The 16,661-nt window shown below is 47.2% G+C and overlaps 2 protein-coding genes and 1 long non-coding RNA gene across 3 annotated transcripts; 2 read left to right on the top strand and 1 right to left on the bottom strand.

Moving 5' to 3' along the window:
* The first annotated feature begins 3,940 nt into the window (after nt 1-3,940).
* Nucleotides 3,941-9,717, top strand: LOC135384561 (uncharacterized protein K02A2.6-like). Its single transcript, XM_064613757.1, has 5 exons — nt 3,941-4,802; nt 4,917-5,779; nt 5,860-6,580; nt 6,641-8,175; nt 9,335-9,717. The coding sequence occupies exons 1-5, from the start codon at nt 4,069-4,071 to the stop codon at nt 9,715-9,717; spliced, it is 4,236 nt and encodes a 1,411-aa protein (XP_064469827.1). The 5' UTR covers nt 3,941-4,068.
* Nucleotides 9,718-11,260: 1,543 nt separating this feature from the next.
* LOC135384560 (uncharacterized) lies at nt 11,261-12,079 on the bottom strand. The gene has a single exon (XM_064613756.1). The coding sequence runs from the start codon at nt 12,077-12,079 to the stop codon at nt 11,261-11,263; it is 819 nt and encodes a 272-aa protein (XP_064469826.1).
* A 3,272-nt stretch (nt 12,080-15,351) lies between these two features.
* On the top strand, nt 15,352-16,320 carry LOC135383391 (uncharacterized). Its single transcript, XR_010419847.1, has 2 exons — nt 15,352-15,556; nt 16,047-16,320. It is a non-coding gene; the product is annotated as an uncharacterized LOC135383391 (long non-coding RNA).
* Nucleotides 16,321-16,661: the final 341 nt, after the last annotated feature.

The raw sequence follows: 16,661 nt of genomic DNA, 5'->3' as shown, positions 1-16,661 counted from the left end.
TCGTGTGCACATGTAGGAATAGGAAGGTAGAGGATGCGCATAAAAAATTTCGTATGCAGCCACACATATGGTTCAGAAGATTAATTAGATGATGTCCAAGCATATATAATTGTGCTTCATGTGCAATGGGTATGCTAACGGATTGCTTCCATGAAGCCTTTTTATTTATTTTTTATAAATTATTTTTATAAATGTTATTTTTTATTTTATATAAATTTCATATTACATATTGTATACTTATATTTTTATAAATTAAAAACTCAAGTTACACGGCCCTTTTTAAATGGTTTGGTAACGTGTCTCTCACTGTAAAGGTAAGAGGCCATTGAGAATGCTGCAGACAAGGTTGCAACTTACATATTGCTTATCACGTCCTACATACAAAGTGATTTGTACAATAATTCCTGAGCACGGAATTAATCCCGAGGCTGGCCAGTGATGTCACCCACGACGACAAGTCACATAATTGCCTTTAATACTTTTACACCCCATGGGCTGAGTTGTGAATTGAAAGAGCACTCTACAGAAGGATAAGGTACACCTGATTTCTAGGATCTATGCTATGCCCTAACTCTTCAGGCACCACATTTCTAAGTGGCAATATGTGCTCTGGTACCTCTTTTGCGTCTGCATAGTGTGCAACCACATGGCTACTGGAGCTTTCGTGTGCATGTTTTTGTGCGACGGTGTTCATTACAAACAATATCCAGATGTTAGACATAAAATGCAGTAGTTTGTAGCGTACGACACAACGCAGCGTGACATGGGAGTGCGTGATTCAAAGAAAGCTTCTGGAAAATGCACAGAATCTCACAAAAAGTTTAAAATGTGATTTGTATTTCATTTTACGTCTTTCGTCGTTACATACCGTCGTCGACGCTGTTGCACATTGATAAATCGTACGTAAAACTTGTCCCATAGCAGTATGCGGTTTCTCAAATACATAGCACAATTTTCCTGCAGTAATAAAACGCTGTCGGCATTTTCTTGCTGACACGGCTGTCGAAACGTCAGCCTCTACAATGGGCAAGTGCTGTAAAGGGGCTAACGCAGACGCGACTTGATACAAATTGTACGTGCTCACAAAACACAAACGGCGAATTCCAGTCACAACATCGCACAGAGGTTGCTTCGCGAATGAGTTCGCAGCTGCTGCACTGTTTACTTATCGCGGAACGGTGGAACCCGGCTGTCCGCCATCTTCAAGCATAGATACGTGAAGCCGTGAGAAGCCGTAGCTGAAATCCACTGACAAGTACGAAGGCGCGTACACGTCACAATGCCCGTTCGGGCGCATTTACGTCATAAAAATGGCTGCGCCCATGTGTGTTTCGGAATGAATTACCTATTTTTTTGACATGGTACTGTACCGAACTGAGAGAATGAAGGTGTATTTTGGGGAGAGCTGGATGTGGGCTTTCAGAATATCACAACCGTTTCGACTATTTGGGATATCGGCATAGCTGACCTTTAAACATATGAAATTATGGGTCGAGGGTATACATTAGATCCGTCAGAACAGGATTGAAATTAGATAGCTTAGCTGTGTCGGCGGTGGAGTCCAGACTCTGAAGTAATGCGTCTCGGGCGGAGCCAGCTGATGAGGTGATGCTCGGTGCCGGGGATCAGCGGTGACCACACACACAACATTTGTTGCACTCGATCCTTGGTGACTGTCCCCAAGTCCCATACTTCGTCGACCCGGTCTCGACACACAACCGTTCGCTTGCACTGCTGCTTTTCAACTCCCCCTTTGTCTCCGAAGTTTTCCCGTACTTTTCCTTTTCCCGCGTTTTTGCATTCTGAGAAGCATTGCCATAAAAAAAAAATATACATACGGGCCGCTCGTTAAGAAAGGGAGCATCCCCAAAAACCATTTAACGCGAGTGCCATAAACGACACTCTGCGGTTACAGCTGAGTTCCCGTTTGCTCCCTGTCCGACTCTCGGCAGAGGCCAGACCCATAAACGGGCACTGTTAACAAAAGAAAATTAAAATGCTTGAACTGTACGTATCCGTGGACCCCTCTTTTTACTGTGAAGAACACATGAGCTTTATGACACTACCCTCACCTTAGGAACAATTAATATTGAAATTAATTCGCAAAGCTCAATAACACTAAAACTTATAACAGTGATTACCGTGTCAGAACTATACAAGCGCATAGTGCCTGAGACAAAACTGTTAAATAGACCAGCCGCCCACAACCTAAAATACATAGGACAACCCTATAGTCTCTCTTTTAAATGCAACATGACAAATCCACAAATAACCATCACAATGTGGTAAAGCCGTACAATACTACGAATTTAAAGTACCATAAAGATGCATAAGTCGATGTCAACCCCGCTCAAAATATTTGCACTTGACAACGTTTGCACACGAAAATGGCGGTAACAATACTATAACACATGTCATATGGTCTGGTATACATATTAGCTGATTATATGCGGCTTAGGTAGTCTGCACCTACATTATCGGTACCCCTTATGTACTCGACAGGAAAACTATATTCTTGCAACTGCAAACTCCATCTGAGGAGGCGGCCGTTGAGGTGTCTTTGTTTACTTAAGTACTGTAACGGCTGATGGTCCGTTTGCACTGTGAAAAGCCGACCGTACAAGTACGTCTTGTACCTATGTATCCCCCACACCGAGGCCATCCCCTCCCGTTCTATAGTAGAATAGGCGGCCTCGCGGGGCAGCAGCTTACGGCTCGCGTATGACACCGGGTGGAGGATCCCCAATTCCTCTTGGAGGAGTATGGCCCCGAGGCTACGATCAGATGCGTCTGTCCGCAAGACAAAGAGACGTCCGAAGTCTGGTAGCTTCAAGATGGGAGCGCTTGATAGCCGCTTCTTTAGATCCTTGAACCCTTCCTCTTGTTCGGGAACCCACGCCACGCGGTTTCCTTTCCCCTTCTTTGTGAGGTCGGTGAGGGGTGCTGCTATCCCGCCGTAGTTGGGAATGAACTCCCGATAATAGCCAGCTAGCCCCAGGAAGGATCGCACCTCACGCAATGTTTCCGGTTTGTTCGCGTCCAGAATCTTCTCGAGTGTCTTTGGAAGGGGTGAAAGGGTGCCCTTGCCAAGCCGGTGGACCAGGAAGGAGATCTCTTCGGCGCCGATTTCGCACTTTGTTGGTCGCACGGTGAGACCTGCAGTCCTGATCTTCCCAAATACTTTTCTTAGGGTGGTGAGGCGGTCCTCCCATGAGTCACTGGCGATGAGTCCGTCGTCATAATAATGAACAACGTCGGGGACATCTCCAAGAAGCTTTCGCATGAGCCGTGTGAATATGGCATGCGCAGTTTTAATGCCGAAGGGCATATACTTAAACTGGTACAATCCCGACTTGCTGGAGAACGCGGTCTTCTTTTTTGAATCCTCTGCTCGCGGGATCTGCCAGTATCCCTTGGAGAAGTCCAATTTTTTAACCACTAGTAGTGGGGAGTTGTAAGCGGAGTTACACTTCTTCACTATGCCCATACGTAACATTGCCTGTACTTCATCTTCGATAGTTTCGCGTACGGCGAATGGCAAAGGGTATTGTTTTGTGTTGATGGGCTTTTCGGTCGTTAGTTCGAGGTCGCACTGCACCAGATCAGTGATCCCAGGTGTGTCTAAGAATATGTCTCTGTGGTCGTTCAGCACCTCCTGTACCTGTTCCTTCTGCTCTTCCGTTAGAGTGGGGGAGAGTGCGACGTCCCGGAAGGTCTCATTTTGGTGAAGAGATAGCACTTGCAGGCCTTGATCATCATCTGTCTCGTTCATTGCTGTAGTGTTCGTATAACGGAACATATAATATCACATACACGGATGGCATCGAAGTAACGTGATACACACCGCCACGTAGGCGCGTCGATCCAACACGGTGTCTGTAAACAGATACGATGAGAGAAAATGTAGAGGTATGGGGGATTGGAAAATAAAGCATTGAAGTGTACGGACGGAAAGGAGCCTCTGTCGTTGTTCTGTTCAACGTTGGGCACGATACAGAAAAATCCTGGCAAGACACTACAAAAAACTGGCGACGAGGATGGGATGTTAATCCACCGTCGGAGAAGCCCATGTCCGAAGCAACGGGACAACAAAGGCAAGAAGCAGGTTCGACAGACGCCGCGGAGCCGCGTCAAGTAAGCGATATGACGAGCTCCCTACCAGCCCTTCCACCGTTCGACCCGCACTCAGATGTGTCCTCGCTCGCTCAGCGTTGGACCAAGTGGTTAGCTCGATTGGAGAACTTCATTTTGGCGGCCGATGTCAAAGATGCAGAGCGCAAGCGTGCAATGCTGCTCCACTATGCCGGCGAAGCAGTGTACGACATATTCCTATCGCTCTCTAACACGGGAACGGATTACAAGACTGCCGCCAAATGCCTGACAGAGCACTTCGCTCCTAAGAAGAATACAGTCTTCGAGCGACATGTGTTTCGACAGGCCAGACAAGAGCCTGGAGAGACGTTGGACCAGTTTCAAGTCCGACTCAGAAGATTGGGTGCAACGTGTGAGTTCACCGCCATTGAGGACGAGATGGTCTCGCAGATCATAGAAGGCACATCGTCGCAGAAACTGCGCAGGGCTGCACTTCGCGAGACGGACATCACGCTGGAGAAACTTCTTAGCACGGGACGCAGCATAGAGATCTCCGAAGTGCAAGCTAGCAGCATAGAGAGCCCAACGTCAGCCCAACCTGTGCAGAAGATCACACCAAACAAGCAGCCGCATGAGGGTCCGCCTCCGAAGAAAAATCACCAACGAAATCGTCCGAAACAAAACCACACTGAAGACACCCAATCAGAGAAGTGCTCAGCATGTGGAAGGGCCTGGCCCCACAAAGGTGGCAAGACAAACTGCCCAGCCTGAGGACAGACCTGTCATAAGTGTCAGAAGAAAAACCACTTCGCTAAATGGTGCAGAGGCCCTAGAGAGACAAAGGAAACAGTGCGATCCCTGGCTGCATCGACCTCCACAGCAGACCCTCAGCAAGCCCCGGGCTCAGATGAGTCACTGTTTCACGTGCGAACCAACACGAGGAAGCTTCCAATTGTCACCGTCAAGGTTAACGATACGTCAATAGACTTTTACCTGGACACTGGAGCTGGGGTCAACGTTGTAGGAGAGCAAACCTGGCGTAAACAGCTCCGAACACCGTTAGACGCTACAGCAACGCGTCTCGTACCGTACGGTGTTACCCAAGAGATACCTGTGCTGGGAACATTCGTTGCTGAGTTCAGTGCCCGAGAAATGAAAACGAGAGCACCAGTGTACGTTGTAAAAGGGTCACAGACATCCCTTTTGAGCTACCAGGCAGCCACAGAACTACAACTCGTCAGCGTTGTGCAGAACATTGCCGAGAAGTCTTCCGTCGACGCCGTAAAGGAATTTCCAAAGCTGTTTGATGGACTCGGTAAGCTCAAGGACTCCCAAGTGAAACTAGAGATTTCGAAAGACGTGCAGCCCGTCGCCCGTCAGCACCGGCGGATTCCCTTTCGGTTAAGAAAAGCGCTAGAAGCTGAGCTGTCACGGCTGGAGGAACTCGACATCATCGAGTCAGTGACAGGACCGACACCATGGGTTTCCCCTGTCGTCCTAGTTCCCAAGCCTCGGAACGACGGACCGGTGAGAATGTGCATCGACATGCGAGAACCCAACACAGCAATCACGCGCGTTCGTCATGTCATGCCTACCGCAGAAGACATAGTAAACATACTCAACGAAGCTGCATACTTCTCAAAGCTTGACCTCAATGAGGGCTACCACCAGCTTGAACGAACGAAGAGTCAAGAGTCATAACCACCTTCGCCACACACTGCGTTCTCAGAAGATATAAACGATTACTCTTTGGCGTGAATGCCGCAGCAGAAATATTCCAGGACGCAATCAGACAAGTCCTGCCAGATGAAGATGGCATCATCAACGGAAGCGACGACATCCTAGTGTCAGGGCGCACAATCCAAGAGCACGACCGCCGTCTGCGCTTAGTGCTGAAACGTCTTGAAGATGCAGGACTCACACTCAACAAGAAAAAATGTGTCATCGGTGCTCAGGTCCTCAAGTTCTTCGGACACGTGTTTTCGGCCGAGGGAGTGAGTGTAGACCCAGACAAAGTAGCAGCAGTAGCTGAAATGACGCTGCCGAGAAACCCGACCGAAGTCAGCAGCCTTCTCGGAATGGTTAACTACTGCGGCAGATTCATCCCTCGCCTGGCCGAACTCGTAGAGCCCCTGAGAAGCCTGACACACAGGGACTCCGAATTCTCCTGGACAACAAAACACCAAGAGGCACTTGACAAAGTGAAGGAGGCCATGTCCCAAGCACACACTCTGGCGTACTTTGACGACAGCAAAGACACATATCTCCTCACCGATGCTGGACCTGATGGATTAGCCGGCGTTTTGGTCCAAGAAAGAAAAAGGGACAAGATACCCAGTATCTCGGGGTACTACAGCAGAGCACTAAACCCGACTGAGAAGCGATATCCTCAGATTGACAAAGAGATGCTTGCAATTGTGTCGGCTATCGAACACTTCCGAGTATACCTCGCTGGGGGACATTGCACAGTAAAGACGGACCATCTACCGTTGGTGTCCATCCTGAGAAACCCCAGTGCAAAACTGTCAGCAAGACTATAACTTTTAAGCCTATTGCAACACTACCTGTTCGAGATCCAGCACATCCCGGGAAAGGACCATCCTGCGGATTATTTGTCCAGGCATCCGCCTCCCTCACCGCAAGAAATCAAGCTTTACCGAGAAACCGACGCAGTTGAAGAATACATCTCCTTTGTAATGAAGGCAGCCACGCCAAACGCACTAACCGTGCACGACATCAAAGATGCATACAAGAACGATGCGCAGATGAACAGTTTAATCAGCGCTCTACGGGCAGCTGATCGAAAGTCTCGTGAACGCCTGTGGAAAGATGAAAAGCTAAAACCTTTTGCCCAAATCAAGGACGAGCTAACTGTCACTGACAGCAACATAGTCCTGAGAGGAACTCGTCTGGTGATCCCCGAGAAAGTCCAAATGCAGGTCATCCACCTTGCCCACCAGGGCCTGGTGAAGACTAAACAGCTGATACGAGAGAAAGTGTGGTTTCCAGACATAGACCAAAAGACGGAGGCCGTGATCAAGAGCTGCGCAGCCTGTCAAACAACTGTCGAGGAGAAGAGAGTTTCGCCCCTGATGATGACTCCGCTGCCCGATGGGCCATGGCAGTCACTATTTGCAGCAGACTTTGCGGGACCCTTGCCAGGATACAGCTACCTGCTGGTGGTCGTGGACGAGTACTCACGATTCCCCATCGTTGCGACGTTGTCTTCACTGACTACCACAGCGGTAACGGCAAAACTCAACGATATATTCGCAGTACACGGCTTACCACATGTACTGAAAACAGATAACGGTCCACCGTTCTTCTCGAAAGAATTCGCAAGCTATCTGAGCCAAAATGGCATACGTCATCACCGTACCACCCCACTGTGGCCGCAAGCAAACGGTGAAGCAGAGAGATTTATAAGAAGTATCCAGAAGACCGTGAAGGCGGCTGGCGCCTCCGGAAGCAACTGGAAAGAAGAAATCAGCAACTATCTCCGGAACTACAAAGCAACGCCACACTCCACGACTGGCGTTACTCCAGCAGAACTTCTGTTCGGGAGAAAAATTCGAACAAGAATTCCTGAGATGCCAGAAAAGAAACCCCATGAGAACCTGGAAAAGAGAGACCGGGAGAAGAAGGAGCAAATGAAAGCATATGCAGACAAGCAGCGTCATGCAGCGCACCATGAACTTCGACAAGGAGACACTGTGCTACTGAAACGGCAGTCGCCACTGTCGTGTGAGTCTGCATATGACCCTCGACCCTACCGAGTCATCAGGGTCCAGGGAACAGCGATCACCGCCGAACGCGACAACAAGAAAATTGTCAGGAATGCCTCATTCTTTAAACGCGTTCCTGAAATCCCCTTCCAGGATTCGGACGAGTGGCAAACAGCGGAGCACCCTGCCCATGCAGCTGTTCCTCCTGCCAACACAGAAGATAGCACCAGCCCTTTTGATGCGAGCCCGGACCAACGCACAACCAGCAACCATACCACAGCAGCAGTGACAAACTGCCGTAGTTCCGAACGTGCAAATCTTGAAAGCCGCCTACAAGATTTGCAGACTACTTCTTCATGTGAATGAAGGGGGGGGGGGTAGTGTTCGTATAACCGAATATATAATATCACATACACGGATGGCATCGAAGTAACGTGATACACACCGCCACGTAGGCGCGTCGATCCCACACGATGTCTGTAAACAGATAGGATGAGAGAAAATGTAGAGGTATGAAGGAGTCGAAAATAAAGCACTGAAGTGTACAGACGGAAAGGAGCCTCTGTCGTTGTTCTGTTCAACGTTGGGCGCGATACAGAAAATCCTGGCAAGACACTACAGTATAAAAGCCTATAAACTACACAGTAATATAGACTGTTCCTTAGTCAAACGTTGCAATATAGACCGGTTTCGAAATTCAGCCCTCTAGCGGCGGCGCAGTGCTCCGGCCGCCACGTTGCGGGAGACCGTCCGTATGGTCTGTATGGCATTGCACGTCTATCCCTGCGTACGGCGTTGTTGTTAACCTCTGTTTAGACGCTGACATCTCCTGCTGATTCTTTTTATCTCATGGTACGTGATGTCACAACCATTTCCCATCACCGGCTGGGTGAATGACCTTTCAAAGCTGCCGAAGCTCTCGGAGGGAAGCATTACGTCCTTCAGCCCATCAGAACGAAATGTGCGAAGGAGTTATAGCTTCTGCGTAGAGCAGTACGAAGTCACTTCATCAATTCAAGCTAACTATTCAAGGTAAGCATAGACTCCAGTTAAGTTCTTATTCATGCGGCTTTGCACAGCACAAGCAAACGTTTTCTGACACAGTGTTGAAGTAGCCTTTTCTACGCGCACCTCAACGCTGATCTTTTCATTCTTGTCATATGAGCGTACGAGAGGCTTAAATAACAGTTCCGTGCTCAGCGATCCTATCTTCCCCTCCCCCTTGAAGTACGCTCTATTAAGCGTTTTTTTTTTTTTTTTGCAGTACTTGAGTTACGAACAGGCGCGGCGTCAAAAGTTGCACATGTATTTAACCCAAGTACCAGAAAAGCGCCAGTTTTCCTTTAGTCGCTTGCTTTGGGAGGGACTTTCCAAGGGAGGGAGTTTCCAAAACAACAACAAAAAAAGAAAGACCCACACAACGTAATGTTAATTCGAGGTGAACATTATATCCTTTGCTGTTTGTGGCAATGCAGTTAAGGGTGAACAAATTTGTTTATACACTCATTTATTTGCAGGCCAGGTGTATGCTTCATCAACAGAAAATCCCTACTCTACGTTGCTGTGCTTACACGAAAGTGCAGCCGTGCAGGATGGTGTCTGCGACTGCCCTGCTGGACGACAAGTTTGCGACCACCAAGCAGTTGTGCTAAGGACTGTCCTCCTACTTGAACAGTGCGGATTCAAAGAGGCCCCTCCAGAACTGTCATGCACCGACCTTCCACAGCAATGGAGGACACCTCGTGGCAGCAGGATTCCGGGGACATCGATGCAGTCTGTAGTCTGGCGCAGTGTCCGAGAAGGAGGACTGGATGAACCCATACCAGTGCGAATTTACCATGCACGGAAAAAGCCGAGGACGTGCCTTGAACAGGAGCTGTTGTTTGAGAAAATTGATTAGAACAGGAGCTAGCGGCTAAGAGGCTGGGCAACACCCTTCAAGAAATCAACAGCAGTAACCAATTCCTTCATACGCTACTACATCTTGGACCAGAGGAACCTAAAAGCACACGACTTGGCACGGCTTGTGCAAGCTCCCTACTTTCGTACCATCAGGCCCTGCTACCCTTCGGATTTGCTTCCGTCTCGGAGAATTGTTTGAAGCCTTCCCAAACCAGCTTTCCACTGCAAGAGTTTTCCTTCTTCTCTGGCTTGTCACCCAGCACCATATCTGGTGCATTTCCAGAAAACCAAGTGGGAGTTTTGAAGGTACTACATTACCACTATTTTCAGGAAATCCCAACACTTGCGCACTCACATGAAACACTGTTTGCCCCAAATTGACGTATAGGATGCATAATTGTGAACTGCATGGCTTATGATGACACAGTCTGCCCTTGATAACAGCATGGCGTCCGTAAATATAAATTAAATTAATACAACCCGTTTTCATTCACAGTGGCTGTGTGTCACCAGCTCTGCTGCTCGTGAAATTGAGAGGAACACACGACAGCAGAGGAACAGTTCGACCTGGCTGAAGGAGAGGACTGCACGCTTGACAGCCTCCAACTTTGGTGCTGTCATAAAGCGTGCCACTTAGACAAAGACGGGTATCGACAACCTGGTAAAAAGCAGGAACCTATCAAGAGTGAAAGCTGTAAAGTATGTATATATGGATTTAACTATGGTTCCTGGAGGCTATTTGCATTGAGCAACCCTACTCACAATGACTTATGCTGCAGGTATGGCATTGACAATGAAAACATCGCCCGTGACAGATATAAAGCAGTCCTGCACACCCTCGGACATGGAGTTACAGTTAGTCCGTGCGGCCTGCTGGTTTTGCCCTCGTGTCCCTGGCTAGGAGCATCTCCAGATGGCATTATTTCTTACCCAAAGGAAGACCCTCCTCACGGAGTCCTGGAAATGAAATGCCCCTATTCTCTCCGAAATGCCAGCCTGGGCGAACTCTCAGAGGAAAGCTTTTTCTCGGTAAGGGCGGTAGAGGATACGGCAGCTGAGTGCGAGGATGGTGAAAATATGCCGCTTTCAAGCAGAACCAGGAAGCCAGTGCTCAACGGGGAACACGAGTACTACTATCAGGTGCTTGGACAAATGGCGTTATCAGGGTTACAATGGACCGACTTTGTTGTTTACTCGAGGGATTTTATACTTATCGAGAGAATACCTTTTTCAAAGTGTGATCGGGAACGTGTGGAGCGCAAGCTCACCCAATTCTATTTTGAAACACTGCTGCCTAGATTTCCCCCAATCAAACACAGAATAATAAATAATAAGTTTTATTGTTTCTTCCTTTTTTGTCTGTTGTATGCTTGAGCACTGATTAAAAAACTTTTTGCACTCGCATGAAACACTTGACATGTCACCAGCCTACATCACATTACTGTGCATTTCGAATAATAGGAGCTTGAAAGTTACTTAAAATTACGCAAACAGTCCATATCTGGTTGATCACGGGACCTAAGGAGAGCTGAATAGCACGGTCAAAAATATGGAATGACTTTACACGCTGAATTCTTCGTTCCACATGTATCCTTAATGTCCTGAGTTTCGAGCACTTCAACTTCAGAAAACTGGCCCTGTCGAAGGAAAGGTGGAATGTTCAAGTGGACGTTCCTTGGTTCCAGGAGGTCTGCTATTTTGAAGCCTTTGTCGGTCATCATTGAGTCGTTTTCAGCGAAATCCATCTGCAGAAACCCACTTCTCACAGTGTACTCCCAGTCATACATGCTGCCAGTGAAAAGTTCTGACACAAAAGTCACAACTCCGCTCGGGGCTATTCCTATCAGTCCTTTGAACGTGTTAGTCGACTTATAGTTCGAGTACGTTCTTGATTGCATCACGAACGAGCTAGGCGCCTCGCATATGACTTCAGTAGCATCAATTATCACACGTGTTGTTGGGTAGCGGTCTTTAAATGCGTCTGGCATTGTGCAGTCAACAGTTTCACGTGACTGCCAAAGGGGATGTTGTCCAAGTTGCACGTACATAAAGTTTATCCATGTAATGAAGGTCTTCGAGACACAAAACAGGTGTGCTACGTGTTGGTGGAAGAGACCCAGCCTGAGCTTCACTAGCACGAGGAAAAGCTGGTTCTCAGTGCTTAGTTTCTGAGGACGTCCCCTTGTCTCACTAGCACCAGTTTCTTGCGACTCTTCACAGTTCCACTGAACAATGTTCTCCGCATTTTCGCCAGGACCAAGATATTCAAGAAGTGCACAAAAAGTAGCATAGTTTGGAAGGCCCGTATTGAACTCGAAATCCTCGTTACTGCCCCGGAACTTCTCAATGCAGAAAGGCATTCTTTCTTCCTGAAGTTTTCTGCACTTGTCCTTGCATATTTCCAACTCGTGGCTAAGCCTATAATTTTCTGATGTCTTTAGCTGTAGTTGACCACTTCAACTCCTGAAGCTCCTCTGTCAACTCAGTGATGACCATTTCCTTCCTTGCCAGGTCATTTTTAGCACAAGCAAGCTCCTTCAATACCGTGTCGAGTTTGTCTTGAGGTGACATGACTTCTTCTGTGACTGTGTCCGGAGGAACAGTATTTTCCTGTGCTTTTTGGCTTTCTGCAGTAATGGAGCTCACTTGCTTTTCCACCAGAATGCTGCGTCTGATCAGAGGTCGGCGTGGCTTTTGTTTTGGCGAAGCAAACGAAATGATCGATGGAACAGCATGGTCCAAGAGGATGTGTTTCCCACTGGCCACATTTGGAACGAAGTCCTCTTCTCTTAAATGTTTGGAGCATACTTTTGTGTGCCTCGTTACTTCGAATAGCGGCCCTTCGTCTCGTTTAATCTTGATTATCCATTGCTTCAACAGGGCTTCACTTTTGGGGACTTGTGATACGTGACCTGAAAAATAGTTGCATAAACATTAGTTGGAAGTTGCACATTTTGTTGGTTCATATAGCACGTTTCACCTAAATTGATAAGAAATTGTATCCAAAGAGACAAGTCTAGCTTTTTTTATCAAAGGTTCACGTACAGCCTCGTGGATTATTATAGACATTTAGAAGACTACCTCCAATTAAACATGCCCAACGATTAACGGTTAACTAAGAGCAAGAGCTGGTTCGCAAGTTGATTACGACCGTGACTTAGCGAGCAAAAACGCGCAGAAACTTACGCGCACGAAAAGCAATCGCGACTAATGACAGCGTGTCACATCAAGTGTGGACAAGCTTCCCGTTTTAGTTAACATCTTGCAGAAACTGCCCGCGTGCGAAGCTGCCTATTTTGGTGGTGGTGGTGGTTGGTAAAATAACGAGGGGAGGTTGAATTCGCGCAAGCGAATTCTGCTACCCCCAAAAAAAGAAAGACGGTACACCCCAAAGCAGAAAAGAAAAAAGAAAGGAAACGGTACGATTGCACCACAGAATGTGCGAGCGCACCGCAAAAGCTCACCGGGGTGAGCGTCTCGACCGCGACAACGCAGGACAGAGCGCGCCGTTCACATCCGCCGTAATGTCCACGCTCCGTCTAGTACAGAGTTTCTAGTCCACATTTCACAATGAAATTGACAAGAGCATTGAAGGCCGCGTCCCTGTGGTTAGCGTCCCATACGCCTAAGACTTTCTCTATGCCTGCCTATTTTGTTCACCGCAGCTACGTTGCAATGACATACGCACTTTCGGATAGCCATTGTATCACATTCATTGGAATTGGCGATTTACCTTTCTGCCTTCCTCGTCGAGATGTCCCACTTGTCGGCAGAGAGGTACACAGCAGCTGCACGGCATATTGAACTGAAACCGGCGGTTTGACCGCGTCACAGCAGCGCAGTAGCTACTATACGTACAGCACAGGAGGTGCGTGAGTGCCAGATCCTCCCGCAACATGGCGGCTCCGGCGCGGTGCGCGTAGCACGCAACAGATGGCGCGGATTTTTGAAAGGGGTCTTGAAGACTTGAAGGAAGACTTGAAACAGGACAGCTGTATCGCCGTCATTCTGGCCTGTCACCAAGCCTCAAATACAGCGCTATTTGGCACGATGCCTCAGTGACCTTCAATCGATGATACATCTTATCTGTGATGCGTGGGACTAGGTATCATCGATTACTGTGACACGTTTTACATCGTTTTTCTTTTTGGGTCTCTCATTGTGGTCAAATCAGCTGTTGAGATGGACGGCTGCAGCGATTTGAGACACGTCAGAGAACTGTCAAGTGGGCAAAATTTGTCCACCGACCGATCACTGTGACGTGGTTCATGGCAAGTTGTCTCACGACATAAAGCCGATTACAATTATAAAGGTGTCTTTTATCTTCTCTAGGCAATACAAAGCTTCTCTCTCTTCAGCGGAAGGTAGAAAGTATAATACCGTTTCACCGAATCTCTAACAAAATTTTAATGAGTATCTACACGATAAAAAGAGCTTAACCACGTAACATGCTCAGGGCTAACCACTGTGCGGAATGATAGCCGTTCTAACTGCTTCTGACTTCGCCTTTCTGTCACCGCACGATAAGCGCAGTGGTGGTAGTGGTGGTGAAAGGGCTCACCGTCATCGGCCTCAGAGAGGTGGGCAACGTCACGACGCCCTGAGGAATGTGCATCCTGGGCCGACTTCTAAGGGAACTGCGCCGACATATGTCTGAAAGCATCTGGGGAAAACCCAGGGAAAACCCCTGGCAGCACAGCCGGCACCGGGATTCAAACCCGGGCACCTCCCAGTCTCAACGTGACGTGGCCAACACGCCAAACCACTGAGCCGCGCGAGCTGACACGATAAGCGCTACTAAATGTCAAAAGCGTCGTACGCCTCACATTTTCGACCAATCAGGAGAGAGAACGATATCAATCTGAATTATGTATTGGCTAGGATCGTTACAAGTTACTCTTTACTGTAACTAAGTTACTATTATTATTATTATTATTATTATTATTATTTATTGGTCCATCAAGGGGCCTTTATATGAGGGAGTGAGCACGTATGCAACACACTGCTACTAATTTGGTTACTACTTTGGTGACTTTCAAGTTAACCCGTTACTTTTGAGTTTCCAGTAACTTCTTGAGGAGCTCGTTCCTCTTTTAGGTAACTTTGTAACTTGGAGTGAGTTCTTTTTGTTCAGTGGAGGTGCAGAAAAGTGATATCACAATCCTGGTGATAGCGCGTGCATGGCCGTCTCCTCGTCAAACTCCGCTTCCTTCTGACGCAGGGAACGATGCAAATACAGTGTTATCCATTACAGAGCTCAAGAGCGAAGTGTACATAATGCGTAGCTAGTAACTTGAACATAATTCATTATTTTTACAAAGGGTTTACTTGGGTTCAAGTTCAAGTTCTTAGTAACCTAGTTACACTGCTTATACAGCAACATAACTTATAACGAGTTGATTTTGTATTCCTCATCTCTGTTAACGAGTGCTAGTAAAACACAGTATGATTCTACCCACATTATGCAAGCGTGGAATAAACAAGATAACTACCTACCACCTGGGGATGAAAACCAAGCAGAATAGTTAAGCGTCCTTGCACTGCATTTGCACGATATCACAAGGCGTGCTGAAAAACATGCGCTCGAGTACACCTCTCCTTGATCACGAAGCTCCGAGTGGGTCACGCAAGGCGCGTGCGAACAAGCTGATACAACAGTTAGTTGTTGCAGCTGGGAAAAAGATGAAACAAAATCATGTATAAAGGTCCTCTTTTCGCCCTCGAGACCTCAATTTCTGTTTTCCGTCGCATTCGATTCCGTCAACGAAAAATGAAGGCATGCACTGTCGTTCTTGTTGGTATTCTGGCCCTTGTCACGATGGTCCACTGCTTCAATGGTAAGTGGTTAGACTCCTCAAAAGTGTATGCCTTGGTAGTTGCTTGTCATAATAAGAATAATGAATATAGAAGAAATAGAATATAGTTTGCGAACTATTGCATTGCATGGTAGCATAAACAGCAAAATCGTTACAAAAGTGTTAAAATAGTTCAATGCGAGCTTAAAACCCCACAGAGACACACCTACACACAGCACTGTGTGGTTTAAGTTTGTATTGGGCATTTTTTTTTTCGTTTTTATAATGCATTACCAACAAGTCCAGATGTGGACACTTATGACCAAAACGTGGGCGTTGCATCAATCAGAAACAAGACAATGACCGGAGCACACGTATCCAGGTATATTCTCGAAAATGCAATCCACGCAATTGTTGTATGATGTGAGAGCACCTTGTTCTCTGTTACTATCTGCCCCATTACCTATCCCGCGTCCCGTTACCTTTTTCTTCGTTGTCCGCACTCATATGTGTTTCCCTTCGTGTCTTACAGACGAAGAGAAAGAGAAGGCTATCGGCGAAGCAGAATTATTTCTTCGGAGCCGTCGCTCCCCTGCAGATGATAGCGACGATACGCCAGGAGCCAAAGGAAGGTCGATAGCAGAAGAAAAATCGAAAGGAAAGGGAAAAGGGAAGGGGAAAGGGAAAGGAAAGGGGAAAGAAACAACTAAATAGATGTTTGAGTAATCCGTGCGGTGTGTGAGACCTTGTCTATGATCCGACATCCATGAACATAGCAGACGACCAATAAAGTATATCCCACTTGTTCTGTATGTTCGTTTAATATTTATGTTCCGCTGAACAGTGCTTCAAGCAACAGATTAGTGATTCAATTAACAAAATTTTGTTATAAGTCACCAACTGCAAAGTTGACCTAATAACTACAAATCAGCCAAGAACAGTTTCGCACAACAACGAATTGAAATGTATTAGTATTACTCTTGAATGGCTGCTGAATGTTCCAAGCTTTACCTTTACTTTCCTTCCTGATCTATATCGATCGATTTATCTATTGGTATTGGAATAATCTTGAAAACCAGGAGCGCGGACGAAAAATGAAGAAAGACACACACGTAGAAATGCTCAGCCGGAACAGAGCTGTTTGCTA

Source organism: Ornithodoros turicata, chromosome 2, assembly GCF_037126465.1.
Source record: "Ornithodoros turicata isolate Travis chromosome 2, ASM3712646v1, whole genome shotgun sequence".
Classification (NCBI taxonomy): Eukaryota; Metazoa; Arthropoda; class Arachnida; order Ixodida; family Argasidae; genus Ornithodoros; species Ornithodoros turicata.
This window is presented reverse-complemented; position numbering and strand designations above follow the sequence as displayed.

What these genes read in the sequence shown, in the direction of transcription:
- LOC135384561 (XM_064613757.1), top strand. Translation starts at nt 4,069, where the DNA reads ATGTCCGAAGCAACGGGACAACAAAGGCAAGAAGCAGGTTCGACAGAC. An exon ending in GAAGACACCCAATCAGAGAA is followed by an intron (nt 4,803 to 4,916) that starts GTGCTCAGCATG and finishes TAAATGGTGCAG; the next exon opens with AGGCCCTAGAGAGACAAAGG. An exon ending in GTAAAGACGGACCATCTACC is followed by an intron (nt 6,581 to 6,640) that starts GTTGGTGTCCAT and finishes ATAACTTTTAAG; the next exon opens with CCTATTGCAACACTACCTGT.
- LOC135384560 (XM_064613756.1), bottom strand. Translation starts at nt 12,079, where the DNA reads ATGCCTTTCTGCATTGAGAAGTTCCGGGGCAGTAACGAGGATTTCGAG.